The 17,481-nt window shown below is 39.6% G+C and overlaps 1 protein-coding gene across 4 annotated transcripts in view; it reads right to left on the reverse strand.

The window, feature by feature from the left end:
* Positions 1–3,135: 3,135 nt before the first annotated feature.
* The window catches only part of TRA2A (transformer 2 alpha homolog), a 37,369-nt gene continuing 23,023 nt past the window's right edge, over positions 3,136–17,481 (reverse strand). Inside the window, exons 3-8 of one of the 4 annotated variants that reach the window (XM_073630101.1) lie at positions 16,686–16,851; positions 16,396–16,584; positions 13,119–13,234; positions 10,493–10,597; positions 7,076–7,143; positions 3,136–3,508 (exon numbers count right to left, since the gene is read on the reverse strand). In XM_073630101.1, coding sequence (XP_073486202.1) covers positions 3,498–3,508; positions 7,076–7,143; positions 10,493–10,597; positions 13,119–13,234; positions 16,396–16,584; positions 16,686–16,851 — 655 coding nt within the window. In that variant the 3' untranslated portion in view covers positions 3,136–3,497. Of the gene's footprint in view, positions 3,509–7,075; positions 7,147–10,492; positions 10,598–13,118; positions 13,235–16,395; positions 16,585–16,685; positions 16,852–17,481 lie in introns of all 4 variants that reach the window. The other 3 variants (XM_073630099.1, XM_073630102.1, XM_073630100.1) reach the window with 3 other exon arrangements.

A 17,481-nucleotide genomic window follows, 5' to 3' on the forward strand; every position in this document is an offset into this window, starting at 1 on the left:
CAAATAGGGGGAGCTGTAACTCTCATAAATGAATGCAGCTGGAGCAATATTCTGTGACTGTCGACTACCAGAGATGCTGGATTAAAAAAAAAAAAACAAAAAAAAAAAAAAAACCATAATGAATATAGTTAAGCAGATATTAAAACTACTGACTAACATTCATATGGTTTGGGATTTGAGCTATTCTTTAGCAGATATGCAGTGTGCATTTTCCTTCATGAGACACGTTTTGGCTAATTGAGTGTGATGGCATTCTCTTCTTCCCTTTAAAAACTGTTCCATGGATTCTGCCAAAAGCTTTTCTGATTAAATGAGGGCTTAGGCAGTTACATGCCACAACGAGCAACTATTTTTTATATATATATATATATATATATAATTTATTTTTACACATACATACATACACACACACACGAAGACAGCACAAGTATGAAAAGGGAGACAAAACAGTAGCTTTCACCAAGGGCTCCCACCACATACTGAGTCTTGCCATTTTAAAGTGGAACTGAACTCAAAAAGTGAAGATTTGTAATGGCTCCAAACATTCAGGTAATCGCTCCCAACTTCAGTGTTCAAGTTCACCACAACAGAGGTTATGTTATAACCACTTCAGCCCCGGAAGTTTTGGCTGCTCAATGACCAGGCCATTTTTTGCGATAAGGCACTGCATTGCTTTAACTGACAATAGCAGTCATGTGACATTGTACCCTAACAAATTTGACATTTTTCCAACAAATAGAACTTTCTTTTGGTGGTATTTGATCATCTCTGTGGTTTGTTTTTTTGCACTATAAAACAAAAAAACAAAACAAAAAAAAAAAAAAAAGCAACAATTTTAAAAAAACTAAATATTTTGTACTTTAATAGAATATCCAAGAGAAAAACAAACAAACACACGCAATAAGCGTATATTGATTGGTTTGTGCAAGTTATAGCATCTACAAACTAGGGGATAGATTTATGGCATTTTTTTTACACTAGTAATGGCAGCGATCTGCAATTTTTAATCGGGACTAAAATATAGCAGTGGACAAATTGGACACTTGACATTTTTTTGGGACCATTGACAATTATACAGTGATTAGTGCTATAAAAATGCAGATTACTGTATAAATGTCACTGGCAGGGGAGGGGTTAACACTAGGGGCAATCAAGGGATTAACTGTATTGCCTAGGCCTGTTCTAACTGTAGGGGGATGGAGGGAGGGAGAGACAGTTCGTTCTGTCATGAGCGATTGCATGTGCCTGGTGGTCTTCACGCACGCCCCTAGTGGCCAAAAGGTGACACAAGGCAACATAGTTTCGCCCAGCTGTGCCGTTCTGCCGCAGTAAAACTGCGGTGGCTGGTCAGCAAGCAGTTAAAGAACTCCAGGGTGGGGTTTTTATAAAACAATATATTACATTGTTAAAGAGGGAGTCTTGCAAAATTTTTTTTTTTTTTTTTAAATAAGGACACATACCTGTCAGTTTCCAGCGATGTCGGCACCCAAGGCCAAACCGTCCATCGGATGCTGCTGCCGCCATCTTCGGTATGGGAATCAGGAAATGAAGCCTTGCGGCTTCACCTCCCGGTTCCCTACTGCGCTTGCGCGAGTCGCGCAGCACAATCTGAATGATCCGTGCTGTCTCTGGGACCCGTGTGTGTCCCAGCAGACAGCGTGGCGGGACAGGAAGAGGCAGAGACTCCTGTGGGAGTCTATGCCCAGAAGTGGGTGCAAATACCTGCACACCCCTCCCACCTGAAAGGTGCCAAAATGTGACACCGGATGGGGGGAGGGTTCCTAAAAGTAGAGGTTCAATTTGTGTGTGAACCTCCGCTTTAAAACAGCCATTTTATTAAAGGGTAATCCCCCTAAACATGGGCTGGTGGAGGTACTTGAGGACTGATTTTACAGGCAAGCCTAAATCCTAATTTTTCAGGATAATACTTGGCCACATTTAACACTTAAATATCCATAACTTATGGATATTTAAGTGTTAAATGTGCCCAAGTAGTATCCTGAAAAATTAGGATTCAGGCTTACCTGTAAAAACACTTTTCTTGTAGTACACCACATAATAGAGTACTTGATAGTCATGACTACTTGGGTTATGCTGCCACCTTCAGGTGAATGGACACTGGCCAAAATGGCAGGAATCCCCTTCCAGACATAATCACTCCCAGCTTAACTATGCTTTACTTTTGTAGCAAACAATGAAAAACAGGCAAGAGGGATCTGTGTCATGTGATGTAATCCAAGAAAAGGATCAACAGGTAGATCAAAAATTCTAGGTCTTCATCCCACATAATGGGACACAGAGGACTTGATATTCTACATGGGGCTGCCCTAAAGCCAAGAGCAACAAGGCCGCCACACCTAAAAACATACCAGGGGTGGGTATGCAATACAAGGAACCCCACAGCAAAAAAGCAATCAGGCAGGTGCAGTCAGACCACCCAGTCTTTTGACCCTTGGCTTATGCATATAGTCTGCCGATTGCGATTACTCTCGTAAGACCAGAAAAATAAAAATGGTGCAAGAAAACACTGCTGAAGTTGCTCCTCTCGGAGAAGTTCCATCACAATTGTGACAGATTTTTTTTTTCAACCTGTTCTACCAGCCACATAAAGTCAAGCCAATAGGGATGCGCTCAACATGAGCTAGTCTCCCAATTCTTCTAAACATGTCGGTGAGCAGCTTAGACTAATAGGACTCTGCAGACCATAAGGGCTGTGTGGCATGTGCCAAGTGGCCTCTAAACAGAAAATCTGCATCACATCTGACATTTTACAGTAGATGCAGGACTGCAGGAAAGGGGACAACAAAAAAACCAAGGCAAGTAAAATGATCGTTTGAGTACCCTTTATCACTTTGCAATAAGATTTTGCAGTGTTATGACAACGCTGGATCCCTGGACAGGTAAATGTACTTATATTAAAAAGTAAGCAACAGTAGTTTTTTGGGAAGACTAAAGCTACTTTTTTAGTTTTCTTCGATTTGCCTACAGATTATGCATATGCTGCCAAAAATAACTGATTTTTATATGCAAATTCAGAATTCTGCAATATATAAAGTAAAGTGGGAGATGAGAATAGGTTGGAAGGAAAGCTTAACCAGTACATGTAAATTGGCTTTTTGGAAAAGACGACAAAACTATTTTTCCACTTTTTTTATTATACACGCAGTTACTATCACAAAATAGTTCCCTTGTAAGTAGAACGCTCATTAAATACAGCTTGTTCACAAAATAAATGAAAAAAACCTCCTAACAGAAGGGATAAGAAAACAAAATGTATTCCGGTTTGCAAAACAAAGACTAATCGCTTTGAAAATCTGTAGTTTCAACATCTCCAGATGTTCGGCCTACACCATACTTATGGCAATACCATTGCTTTAAGTCACATAAACAGTACAACAGAACTCTGCAAAATTTTTTACAAATTCTTAAAAAAAGGGTAGGGCCAAACGTATGCGTCAGATATTTAAAGGTCCTTTAAGGTCTTCATCTTCATACCTTCAGTAACGTCCTACAAAAGGAGAAGAAAAAAAATGAACCTCAATATCTTTCTGCCAACAGTTGTATTTACACAGATGAGTTTACAAATAACAATGTATCAGTTTGTAAATAGTTTAAAATAAAAAAAGGAAGAAAATTCCCATTCAGGAATGGCATTGTTAAATGGAGTATGGTTGGCACTCCAGACAATTTGGCGTGGATCTTAATTCAGGGACTGCATTAACCACTTAAAGGACTGAGCCTCCTTTTAAAGTCTGTTTACAAGTTAAAAACATTTTTTTTGCTACAAAATTACTTCAAACCCCAAACATTATATACATTTTTTTTCAGACACCCTAGTGAATAAAACGGCAGTCGTTGCAAGACTTTGTCACAGAGTATTTGCGCAGCAGTCTTACAAGTGCAATTTTTTTGGGGGGGAAAATATATTTTTAATTAAAACTGTAAAGTTAGCCCAATTTTCTTCTATATTGTGAGATGTTACGCCAGGTAATACGATACCCAATATGTCATGCTTCAAAATTGCATGGAATGGCGACAAAGTTTGGCACCTAAAAATCTCCACTGGCAACGTTTAAAAATGTCTACAGGTTACCAGTTTTGAGTTAGAGGAAGTCTAGTGCTAGAATTATTGCTCTCGCTCCAGCGATACACCTCACATGTGTGGTTTGAACACAGTCTTCATACGCGGGCGCAACCCAAATATGCGTTCGCTTCTGCATGTGAGCTCGGCAGCATGGGGCACTTTAATTTATTTTTACACTGTCCATTAAAAAAATAAAAAAATTTGGGTCACTTTTACTCCTACTACAAGGAATGTAAACAAACATCCCTTGTAATAGAAAAAAGCATGACAGGACCTCTTTAATGTGAGATCTGTGGTCAAAAAGACCTCAGATCTCACATTTACACTTGCAATAAAAATAAACAAATAAATATTTCCCCTTTAAGACCATTGGGCGGAAGGGACATTTGACGTCATCTAATGGTAGGGAGCAGAGTGAGTACCATCTTTCCCTCACTCGACTCCATGCCTCGCAGGGGAAAGGACCAGATAGTCTCCACCACTCCTGTAAGCAGCAGAGACCACCAGGGATCAGCGAGAGGGGGCACCTCTCCAGATAAGTTATCTCGCAGAAAATCTGCTGCAGAGACCACTTTTATATGAAAGCAAACAGCAGACGTATAACAGTGGGCGGTCCGAGGTTGGTTACATTAGAAAAAAAAAAAAAAGTTGGCTTTAAATGGTTCAATACCGGGTATTTTCACCCCCTTCCTTCCCAGACCAATTTTTAGTTTTCAGCGCTGTCGCACTTTAAACGACAATTGCGCGGTCGTGCGACGTTGTACCCAAACAAAATTGTCGTCCTTTTTTCCCCCACAAATAGGAGCTTTCTTTTGGTGGTATTTGATCACCTCTGCGGTTTTTATTTTTTGCGCTATAAACAAAAGAGCGACAATTTTGAAAAAAAAAAAAAAAAACCCCCCCCCACACAATATTTTTTACTTTTTGCTATAATATCCCAATTTTTAAAAAAAAAAAAAAAAACAAATTTTTTCCTCAGTTTCGGCCGATACGTATTCTTCTACATATTTTTGTTAAAAAAAAAAAAAAAAAAAAAAAAAAAAAATTTGCAATAAGCGTATATTGATTGGTTTGCGCAAAAGTTATAGCGTCTATAAAATACGGGATAGATTTATGGCATTTTTTTTTAAAAATTATTTTTTTTTTTTTTTTACTAGTAATAGCGGCAATCGCAATTTTTTTTCGTGACTGCGACATTATGGCGGACACATGACACATTTTTGGGACCATTCACATTTATACAGCGATCAATGCTATAAAATTGCATTGATTACTGTGTAAATGTGACAGGCAGTGAAGGGGTTAACCACTAGGGGGCGGGGAGGGGTTAAATGTGTTTCCTAGGGAATGCTTCTAGGGAGGAGACCGATCAGTGTTCCTCCGTTCTGGGAACACAGATCGCTCTCCTCTGAGCTGACAGGACGTGGATCTCTGTTTACACACAGAGATCCACGGTCCGGCCCGGTTAACGGGCAATCGCGGGTGCCCGGCGGCCACCGGGCACACGCACCGGGTCCCGAGCAACACGGCGGGCGCGCCCCCTAGGCGGCCAGGATTCCGAGGCCGTCATATGACGTCCACCCAGGGTGGGAGATCCCATCTGTGGACGTCATTTGACTATAGGCGGGTAGGGAAGTGGTTAACCACTTTAGGCACCTGTTCCTGCAGCAGGAATGTGTGCAGGTGCCATTAATCTAGCATTAAACGGCACACTGCATGCACTGGAAATCACTCCGCATTGCATTTGCAGTTCTGGCTGTAGTTTCTGAATTGCTGCAGGGTCCTTTTTCCTGCATTTCAGTAGGCACCGCAGGCCATTCAAATTAATAGGCTGCTGTGCCCACGCAAACTGTGGCCTGCAGTGCCACCAACCTAGCCTCAAGTATGCAGGATTCAGATAACAGTCCTACAACTAGTGATTGCATGAAATATGTATAACCCAATATTTTGTAACTCCAGCTGAGATGATGCACCTTTTGTTGACAATAGTTTTTAGGAGTATTTTTTGTTTAAAGCAATAAAACGTTGCACAGGGCAGTTAGCTGTGGCTTTATTATTTTGAGGACTGCTGCACCTGAGAGGTTTGAAGTCCATATAGGAAATTTAACACTGCCTCTTAATGCATCCTATTTATGGGAGAGCTGTGGGTTATGTACTGGCTGGAGGTGAAGGAAAAAAAAAAAAAAAAAAAGGGCTAATTTATTTAGGTCTGTAATAATCTTGGGGTCAAACTAGGTGGTGAGGATTCTCACAAGTGGGCAAGTGGTAGTTTTTTTCCACGTTATTTAAAGCGTAACTTCAGTAATTTTTTTTTATCTTTCTATTTATTAAATCTTCTGCCTTGTTTTAACTTTGGCTAGTAAAACGTTTTTTTCTGCCAGTAAATTATACAGCCCACTTCCTGTTTGCCTTGTTAAAAGCCTAGGCATATGACATCATGCACAGCTCGCTTTCACTCTTGTGAGAGTTTGACAGGAAGGAGGGGCACGAGTCATAAGAGGGCCACTGAGAGCTGCAGGCATGTCTGTCTGTAAATCCAAGAAGTGAACAGGCAGCAGCCGAGTTAAAATGGTTGCAGCCAGATCAGTGGAGGGAGATTTCTGCAGCATATTTGGAAAGTACAGAGTCACAGTATATATAAAATCTATAAAGTGGTTGGAGGGAAGCTTCAGAACAGCAAAGATGTTTTTATTACAAATTATATGAGCAGACTGCAGTTCCCCTTTAATGGTGGATTAGTGTACACATGGATAAAAGCAGGACGGATAGATTTGGCTTTCACTTATTAAATGTGAAATTGTGTAAAATACAGTTTGCATGTATGGATTACCAAGTATAGACATTTGATAAATTTTGAAGACTAGCGCTGCACAAAATTTGGACAGATCCTCATACAGACTGAATTCTCCTAGAACGCTCTCCCCCAGATCAAGATAGAAAAATTTCATACAAATACATGACATGCTCGAAAACGCTGGTTTAAGCACATACTTGGACTGTAAGAGCGGGATCTTGATCTAGATCTGTACCGGCTGTAGTATGGAGAAGGTGAACGTCTCCTGCTAAAAGAAAAAAAAAAAAAAAAAAAAAAAAAAAAGTATAAGACAAGAATTTGAAGCAATTAATATATTTTATCGTGCCTCACACCTCAACTGATAACCTCTCGAGTGCAAAGCTCACATACTAAAAATTAAATTTTCACACACTTTTTCTTGCCTTAACTCCTGCAGATCCGCGCTATAGCCGAATGACGGCTACGCCCCCCCCCATCAGTGCAGCCCTATCGGAGCCTCATCAGCATACAAGAATGAAGCCAAAAAGTGGTGAACAAATACCACCAAAAAAAAGCTCTATTTGTGGGGAAAAACATAAAAAATGTCATTTGGGTACAGTGTTGTATGACCGCGCAATTGTCATGCAAAGAGTAGGGCTGCAACTAACGATTATTTTCATAATCGATTAGTTGGCCGATTATTGTTTCGATTAATCGATTAATCGGTTGATAAGCTTAAAAAAAAAAAAAAAAAAAAAGTGTTGTGTATAATTTAGTTAATATGTAAAGTTTTAAAAAAAGGCAATTTATTCTTAAATATCTCTATGCAGTGGTAAATATAAATAACTATATGGTTAGGGAGCAACATATCTAATCCACTCTGAGAATAACAGACAGAAGAGATATACTGTATATGCAATTAGAGGAGAGATATACTGTATATGCTATTAGAGGAGAGATATACTGTATATGCTATTAGAGGAGAGATATACTGTATATGCTATTAGAGGAGAGATACTGTATATGCTATTAGAGGAGAGATATACTGTATATGCTATTAGAGGAGAGATATACTGTATATGCTATTAGAGGAGAGATATACTGTATATGCTATTAGAGGAGAGATATACTGTATATGCTATTAGAGGAGAGATATACTGTATATGCTATTAGAGGAGAGATATACTGTATATGCTATTAGAGGAGAGATATACTGTATATGCTATTAGAGGAGAGATATACTGTATATACTATTAGAGGAGAGATATACTGTATATACTATTAGAGGAGAGATATACTGTATATACTATTAGAGGAGAGATATACTGTATATACTATTAGAGGAGAGATATACTGTATATACTATTAGAGGATATATACTATTAAAAAAGGGTGAATCTGGTAAATAGACTCAGAGATCAATTTTTTTTTTTTATTTAAAAAACAAACAATGTCTTCCTTCAAAAAAAATGGCATTTTAAGAACATTTGTTCAATTTTTTAATTGTTAGTGGGGTCAAATTGACGTTCATTTTCAACCATGGTGACAATTTGTAAATAGAAAACTTCTTGGTCAAAGGAATTTTCAGACGGTGTATGTGGTTTTCGTTCATTTTAAAAACAGAATGTTAAAAACAAGTGAAAATTTCAAACATTCTTTCATTCAGCGAATGTACAAAGATTTTTCGTCTGAATATTCTCTTCTGAAAATTGATCCGTGTGGCCAGCATAAGGCTCGGTGCACACCTATACAGTTTGCTTTTGATATGTTTCTGCAATGCTTTTTGCTGTGCGTTTTGATTTTTGCGCACGTGATTTTGCTGCAATTTGCATTTTTTGGCCCAATTTGTTGTTGGGCAGATTAAAAAACACAAATTGCTACAAAAACGCATTACATGCTTTTCTGCAGCTTTTCCATTGAAGTGTATTGAACCAAAAAAGCACCGTTTTACATAAAAAAAAAAGTCCCTGAACCTTTCCAAATACGCAGCAGCTGAAAAAAAGCATAGATGTGAACGTGTCCCATAGGAAACCATGTAAATGAACTGCAGTGCGTTTCTGCAAAAAGCACCAAAAAACACACAGATGTGAACCACGTCTAAGAGGTTTAGTAACATAATGGGGGTTTAAAAAAAACTAAAATTAGCCCTTTATAGTACAAAAAAAGCAAATAATCTCTATTGTAAGGGGTTCATTTTTTTACTGTAGAACTGTGAAAGTAACATTTACAGTAGCGATTATTTGCTCTTTTTGTACTATAAAAGGCTCAATTTAATTTTTTTTTAACCCCATTATGTTACTGGCCGATTAATCGATTATGAAAATAGTAATCAATTATTTTCATAATCGATTAGTTGTCGATTAATCGATTAGTTGTTTCAGCCCTAGCAAAGAGTGACAGCGCTAAAAGCTGAAAATTGGCCTGGGCAGGAGGGGGGTTTTGGTGCCCAGTAAGTGTTCAAAGCGGTTGTAAACTCAGCCTTTTGATTTTTACCTACAGGTAAGCCTAAAATAAGGCTTACCTGTAGGTAAAAATGAATAACTCCTAAACATGCGCGGTTTAGATGTTCACCCTGCATGCAGCCGCAGAAGTCAGTGGCACATGCACTCTGAAGGTCCAGCTTACCATGCCGGAACTTCAGATCTTCTTGCCCGAACAGAGGGCTCCGGCCACTCACAGCGCCAGAGCCCACGATCCCAGGAAGCAAGGGGTCAGCCCTCTCAGTGGTGACCAGGGGCCACCAAGAGTGCTTCGTTCTAAAGGCATTTCATAATGTGCAATGCACACTAGCACATTATGCCTTTGCCTTGCAGGTTTTTTTTTTTTTTTTTAACGGACTAAAACAGTGGGATCGGTTTTGGATTCCCTCTGTGCCTCATAAACCTATGCCTTAGGGGAATGTCAGGTGGGGACTAAATGGGAGATGCCTAGTACAGAAAGAGCTCAGCAAACGAATGAGGCCAAGAGTCTCCAAGACCAAAAAAGGACAAATCTGGCCCCAATCAAAAGTTAAAAACCAAACACTGGTCCAGACCTAGCTGCTGAACACGAGGAGAACCTTCTAGGGTCTAAGTCCTGAGACACATTAAATGATGTATAAATTTGATATTCAAATATGGGCTCTGTGAGAAGAATCATTGGCATTAGTCTTAGACTACTGTCTCAAAGCTTGGCTTCAGCAGTTCTATTGTTAAGGCCAGCAAAATTGTGAAACATGATAAAATTAGTCCCTGGTACAGAAGAGCCAGGAGCTCTGCAAGAGCTCAGATCAGATAGGCATACCACATCCACCTGGGCCAGTACAGAGATATGGAGGAACATAGGAATACCCTCCACAATTCAATCCTCTAGGCCAGATGAAGGAATTTCAGTTCGTCACCAAAGTAAATAGAAATAGTATCCCCGTTTGAGGATTTCCCTTACATTATTCTATTGACAACCCATTATTTTAGTAAACAAGACAATGGGTGAATCTCCCTACCAGTAAAAACTGCAATTAAAATCTGACTTGCTCTAAACCCGCTCTACTCAATCCCAAAACTGAAAAAAGTGGTCTTTAAAAGTATACTTTAATTGAAAGCAGAAAAAAAAAAAAAAAAAAAAAAAAAAAAAAAAAAAAAAAAAAAAAATTGTACCTGCTGCTGTATCTGCTGCTGCCGTAGTCGTATTCCTCATATCTGTCATAACCTCGGTCATATCCTTTGTCATAATAATCTCGACGACGTCCACTGCTACTGCTACTTAAAAAAAAAAAAAAAAAAAAAAAAAAAAGTTATATGGGATCAACCACAGACCAGATGTATTTTTAGTTGCTATAAGCAGCTTCCATCATGTCACCACCACATACACTGCTACTCAAACCCTTCATTCAGCATTTTGAACACTACAGCCCTGTTTCTACAGTAAAATAGCAGCTACAAATACGGTTTAAAACCTAAACCCTCATGCACACGACTTTTCCTGCGGGGTGTTTGGCTTTGTTTTTTCTGCCTCTAAACGCTTACCTGTAGGTACCTTAAATATCTCCTAAACTTGTACATTTTAGGAGATATTCAGTGTATGCGCTGCTGCCGACATCATCAGCACATGCACACTGAAGAAATGGGCCTCTGGTGTAGTTTCTCCATGAGTCGTGCCATGAACGGCGAGGGAGTGACGTCATTGCGGTTATCACATTGCGCCCAGCCTTGCTATTTTATTGAAAAAAAAAAAAAGCCACCTCAGCTGAGATTTTTTTTTAATTTCAGCTTCCCAGCCTAGAGGTGAAATCTGGGGACTTCTTGACCCCATATCTCACTGTAAAGAGGAGCAGCCAAGCTCTATTCCTATTACAAGGGGTGTTTACATTCCTTGTAATAGGAATTAAAAGTGATAAAAATAGTACAAAGTCAATAGAAAAATAATTTTAAAAAGTAAAAAAAAAAAATTTTATAAAGCTCTCCTGCGTGCTCACAGAAGCAAACGCATAAGCAAGTCACTCCCACATATGAAAACGGCGTTAAGTGTTACAGCGAGAGCAATAATTCTAGCATTAGACCTAACTGAAAACATGTAACCTGATAAAAATTTTAAAAGCGTTGCCTATGGGGGATTTTTAAGTACTGAAGTTTGGTGCCATTCCATGTTTTCAAACCACGTTTGAAAAATTGCTGCGCAAATACTGTGCAAGCTAAAAAAGTTGCAACGACCACCATCTTATTCTCTAGGGTCTCTGATAAAAAAAAAAGAAGAAGTGTTTGGGGGTTCTGTGTAATTTTCTGGCAAAAACACAATTTTTACATGTAGGAGAGAAATGTCAGAATTGGCCTGGGTGGCAAGGGGTTAAAGTGTTACTAAATCCACAACAATAAAATCAGTCTATATATGCACAAAGCAGCCCAGATCCTCCTCTCGGGGTTAATCACATGCATGGTGTATAAAGGTTGTTTTATCCCGTCTTCTCTGATCTTCCCCTTCCACAGTCCCCAATCCATCTTCCGACATACAGAGTCTTGGGGGCTTACTGCAAATGTTTAGCGTATATGGCTAGTTTTTTTGGGAGGGTGCATGTGATCGGCAGGGGGCCAAGCAGCACTGTCCAGACAGAGGGTCAGGGGTTCAGCAGCCTCATAAGGACAGTAGAATGAAGATTCCTCCTACAAGCTTTAACCAGACACTGATAGTCACAAAACTGCTATATACTGCTGATGAGAAAAGGTATTCAACCACTTCCCTATCGCGCATAGTGATATGACGGCGGCAGAAACTCTTTGTCCCTCCTGGTTGTCGGCATATGACGTACTTTCTGAGCCTCTAGGGGGCATGCGCACCCGCTGCATCACTATGCACCCGATGCGTGTGCCCGGCGGCTGCAATGTCCGCCGGGCACCCGCGAATGCCCGTGAACATAGCAGGACCATGGATCTGTGTGTAAACCTCCCTTGTGAGTCCCCTCCCCCTACAGTTAGAATCACTCCCTAGGATACACATTTAACCCCTCCCCAGCCAGTCACATTTACACAGTAATCAGTGCATTTTTATAGCTCTGATCACTGTATAAATGTGAATGGTCCCAAAAGTGTCAAAAGTGTCCGCTGCAATATCAGTCACGGGGTATAATAAATTTATCTCCTATTTTGTAGACGCTATAACTTTTGTGCAAATCAATCAATATTATGCTTATTGTGATTTTTACCTAAAATATGTAGAAGAATACATATTGGCCTAAACTGAGAAATGTATTTTTTTTTAATGGGATATTATAGCAATAAGTAAAATAGCGTTTTTCAAAATTGTCAAATACCACCAAAAGAAAGTTACTTGTGGGGGGGGATATCTAATTTTCATATGGGTACAGCGTTTCATGACCGCGCAATTGTCATTCAAAGTAACAGCGCTGAAAGCTGAAAATTGGTCTGTGAAAATGCCCTGTATTGAAGTGGTTAAATAGTTTAAATTTACTAAAATTGCATTTCCTGTGTACTGTGGGAGACCAAATACAGTGAATGCAGGGTCCTAGGGTTTAGTAACACTTTAACAAGCAAACTGCACACAAAATCTGAAGGAATGGGCCCCATTCATAATAGCAATGTAGCATAAGTTTCTCTTTTTTTACACGTGAGAATTTGTACGGATACGCATATGTTCATGCATGTACAACCAGCACCGCCACAAATTGCAAGATAAACTATCTTCTTAAAAGTTGAACACGATCAAAATGTATGTATGCACTTTAAAGCAACAAGGATAGTACAACATGCTCAAAAAAAACAAAAAACTCACTGTGTGGGTCGTCCCATGTAAATGCCTGGGGTGGGAGTGTGCGCTCGCTTTGTTATCGAATAGTCAACGCGAATCCTTCGGCCATCCAGTTCCATACCATTAGCATGCTCCATTGCCTAGGAGAAAAATCATTAAAAGCTAAAAATGTACTCTGCACTATAGATTTCAATTCTGTAATTGTAAAGCGTAGGTTTTCCCTGAATTTTGTAAACAAGGCATCACCAGTGAACAAATTAATCTCCCCTCTATGTGCTCAGATGCACACACCCTGCACAGGATTTGGTTGCCATTTCATGTTTCTCCTCACCTCGTGTAGGAAAATCTCACTTTGCCCCACCAGCCTTTCCCCCTTTGCCAAAATGGCAGCGTTGGCCAGCCTGGAGCTCCATCATGTAACATTCTGTGTTACCATCTTGTGGCAAGCAGGCAAACAAAAGCGGTCTGAAACTCATTCCTAGAGAAAGGTGGGATTTTGCTGCAGTACCCGCCATGGTGTGCACTGAGCAGGAGTCTACCTTGCACAGGAAAATAACTGAATTATATATTTTTTTTTAAAGCGTATGCCATGGTTGTCCCCCTCAGCCTACCAGGAACATGTACTGCAGTTTTAACACAAGCTCTCTGGTGCAAAGGCAGCAATAAATTTGTTCAAATTTAATGGCTGGCCTCCGCTAGGGGGTTTGCTAAGTAAAACATTTTTACCTTAATGCAGGGAATGCATTAATTTTAAGGTTTAAGCCTTAGAACCACTAACTTAGAATGAGCAATTGCTTCGGCAGGCACCTCAAAACTAAAATTTATTTTTTAATAAACTAAATGGAAGACAAGCCAACATGATGCAAGAAACGCAAAATGTCATGGCACCAAAGAGGTTACAATAAATAAAAACCCACACCCCCAGCAGAGGCTCCATTATATAAAAACTCCAATGACAAACAAGCACAGCCACAGACAAGCAGACTCGACCAAGCTGCAGTACAGTTGGTATAAGGACAAATTGACGATGCCATTTCAGCACACATACCGTTACAGATGGGAAGAATGGCATACCAGGAAAAGCAATCCGTGAGTGCGCGCTGCAAGCATATTCACTGTCTGCCATCTAGAGGCTGCTGATTACAACTACAAAACTTTGTTGCTTTCACCAATTGGTAGGTCATTGATTAAATCATACATGCTAAAAAATGACCAGAAGCTTTACTAGTATATTTTTGTCAAAGTTGGACATCCTGTTCTGGCCTAATGATGGCACATTCAAAGGTTACCTAAAACCACTGGTTTCAAGCACCACATGCAGGCTTGATAAGGTAGTAGAAATGTAGTCAAACCATAATTACTGTATTTAGATTAGCCAAGTACATTTAAGGCGTTTTATATTTAGTATAATCGGCATATTCTGTTAAATGACAAAGTGTGTGCAGGCACACGTGCAAGTGTGTATTTTGTACAATTAGATTATGACAGCACTTCATTTGCAAAACCGATCACCTGCAGGAAACAAGAACCCCCAATATTTCTGTATGTGCCGGGTTCTACTTTTCAACTGTCCTCTGCTACTCCTTCTACAGATGCAACTTACAGCCAAGATTGTGGGAGAACAGTTTTCATTGATAGCCTCAGCATATGCAAACAGATAGCATTGGGGATGTGAAAAGGAGCTGCTGTCCTGCACAAAGCCTCAAACACTGTAAGCTGTCAATTGCATTCCCTTATGTTGTAGAATGGAGACCTACAGCCAAAGATGGCTTTAACAGTGATGTAATAAAGTGGTTACCAAAAGAGGGCATTGTTACATAACACACCACCTTATAAACATAGTGTAGGTTTTGGTGACAGGGTCCCTCTGCTGCTTCTAAGTAAAGCTCGTCATACATATAGAATTGGTTATAACTAGCATCATAGAAGAGAGGCCGTTTTTTATCCTAGTAGACAGCTTCTGTATATTGCCCATTTCTAGGCCAGATGGAGACTTTTATAATAATCAAGCATCCAAACTTTCCACACTCCAAAAACAAAGCTTTGGCTGGACCACACTCTTGAACTGTACCGCCATCTGTGGCTCCAATCATTGGTTTACAACAAAGCTATAGCTACCAACTATCTCTCCACTGGCTGAGATGTCAGTGTACCCCAAGAACATAGCATACCGTGAATAAGTTTTCATTATGAGTGTTAAAGGCTGCAAAACCTACCAGAGGCCTTAGCAAAGATTTGGGGCATGAGTAGGACAGGCCAAGTATTTGTGCCATTTTTGCACACCCCCCACCCTTTTTAATTCAGAGGTTAGTTCAATTCCCCACTTGAGATTAAGCATCTACACGTGCTCAAACTACACCATAATTCTTTGTTTATGAGGGGCAGATTTACATTGGAAAGTGAGCATCACACACCACGCCCACTCAAAAAATGCAGCCTGTGGTGTAGAGCATGCAATGGCCCATGATGTTCTCCACTTAACACTGTGCAGAGCTTTGCTATTTGGAGACTGTTCATGTGACTTGTCACATAATCAGGCTCAGTTCTTAACTTTACTATTTAGAAGTGTAACACTTCACTGACTTTCCTAAATCCAGCACAGCACTAACCACACAGTGCTTTTATAAATGTGCAGCGTTTGATTTTTAAAGTGGAAATTTAGTCAAAAAATTAAGTCTTGCTAGATCAGGTCCCGCTGGTCCCTTTTGCAGGTAAAAACTATGTAAAAATAACTTCACTAAGTGGCTATACTGATTAAAATACAGTAATACACCACCTTCCTGCTCCGTTCGGTACTGTGCCTAAAACGTAGAGGTTGATCTGCTGACAGCCTGATGATTTACTGCTGCTCAGGGGCTCCGGCAAAAAAAAAAAAAAAAAAAAACCCAGCAGCCCACAGCAAGAACAATGCTGTAGGCAATTTACATCACACACATTTGGTAGCATAATTATTAATGTGGAATGCATGTTCCTTGCTAAAGAATATATATTTTTTTTTTTTTTAATGTAAAATTCCAAATATTGCAGAAAACCCTTTCTGGTATGTGAGATTTGTAGAAGGCTTTGTATGTAATCCATTATTTTTTTCTCATGAGAACAATGTGCATCCTGATCTTTGCCCGTGTGTTTTTTTTTTTGATAAAAAGTCATGACACCACATTTCCAAAGCAATAGATACCAATGTTTGGAACTTTCAACAAGCAACATTTTCTAGTCAAGTCAGATGACATTTTACGGCATTTGCCGCTTTTGTCACTGTTGTAAATAAATAAAACAAAACAAACAGACACCCCCCACTTACTGCTCTGGAATCTTCAATTCGCTCAAAATAAACAAACGCAAAACCTCTTGATCTTCCAGTTCGTTGATCATACACTACATTGACACCAGCAAGAGGACCATAACGTGAAAACACCTCTCTCAGATCTCTCTCAGTTGTGTACAAGCTCAAGCCAAAGACGCCAACACACATGTTAGGATCTGGGTTTGCCTAAGAAAAGCAAATAAAAGTTACAAAGAAAACCAAAACAAATTTACAATAGAAGGCAAACATCTGTAAAGAAAATCAGCAGATCAAGAACATAACCATACCCGACTACCATTATGCCGCCTCCTATTAGACATAGGAGAGTGACTGCGGCTCCTCCGCCTCCTATATTCTGGAGTGTAGGATCTGCTCTTTGAGCGCCTTCTGTGTGAACGGGAGCGGGACCTAGAGCGGGAATATCTTCTGTGTGAACGTCTTCTGGACCGTGATCTGAAAATAAGGAAAGAATTAACATGCACGTCTCTGCGGACATCTTTCCCAGATTCGACCTAAAGCAGAGCACTAGTCTCCTGTGTAAAAATGAAAACTCAACAGCTACAAAAACCGCAGACTTTTAACCACTAGTACGCCCGACTATTTACACCCCCCCCCTCCATGACCAGGCCACTTTTCGCACCGTACCTAAATAAAAAATTGACAATTTTTCCCCATAAATATTATTTTGGGGGAAAAACAAATCACGGCATTTACTTTCTGCTATAAAAAAAAAAAAAAAAAAAAAAAAAAAAAAAAAAAAAAAACACAACACACACAAACACCCCTTCTTAAAATTTAGGCCTCTATGTATTCTGCTGTGTGTTCTTGGTAAAACAAATCCCAATAAGCGTATACTGATTGTAGACACCAACGTTTGCGTAAACCAAACTATGGGATATATACACACTGGAATAAATTTGTAGTTTTTTCTTTAACTAGTAACGGCAGCAATTAGCAACTTACAGCTAACTGCGATATTGCTGTGGACAATTGGACACTGACTTTTTGGGAACCAGTGACACAAATAGTGATCAAATGTTCACCCAGGGATAGAAATGTATTCTAGCCCCTATTGTGATTTCT

The sequence above is a fragment of the Aquarana catesbeiana genome, linkage group LG05, assembly GCF_042186555.1.
Source record: "Aquarana catesbeiana isolate 2022-GZ linkage group LG05, ASM4218655v1, whole genome shotgun sequence".
NCBI classification, from domain to species: domain Eukaryota; kingdom Metazoa; phylum Chordata; class Amphibia; order Anura; family Ranidae; genus Aquarana; species Aquarana catesbeiana.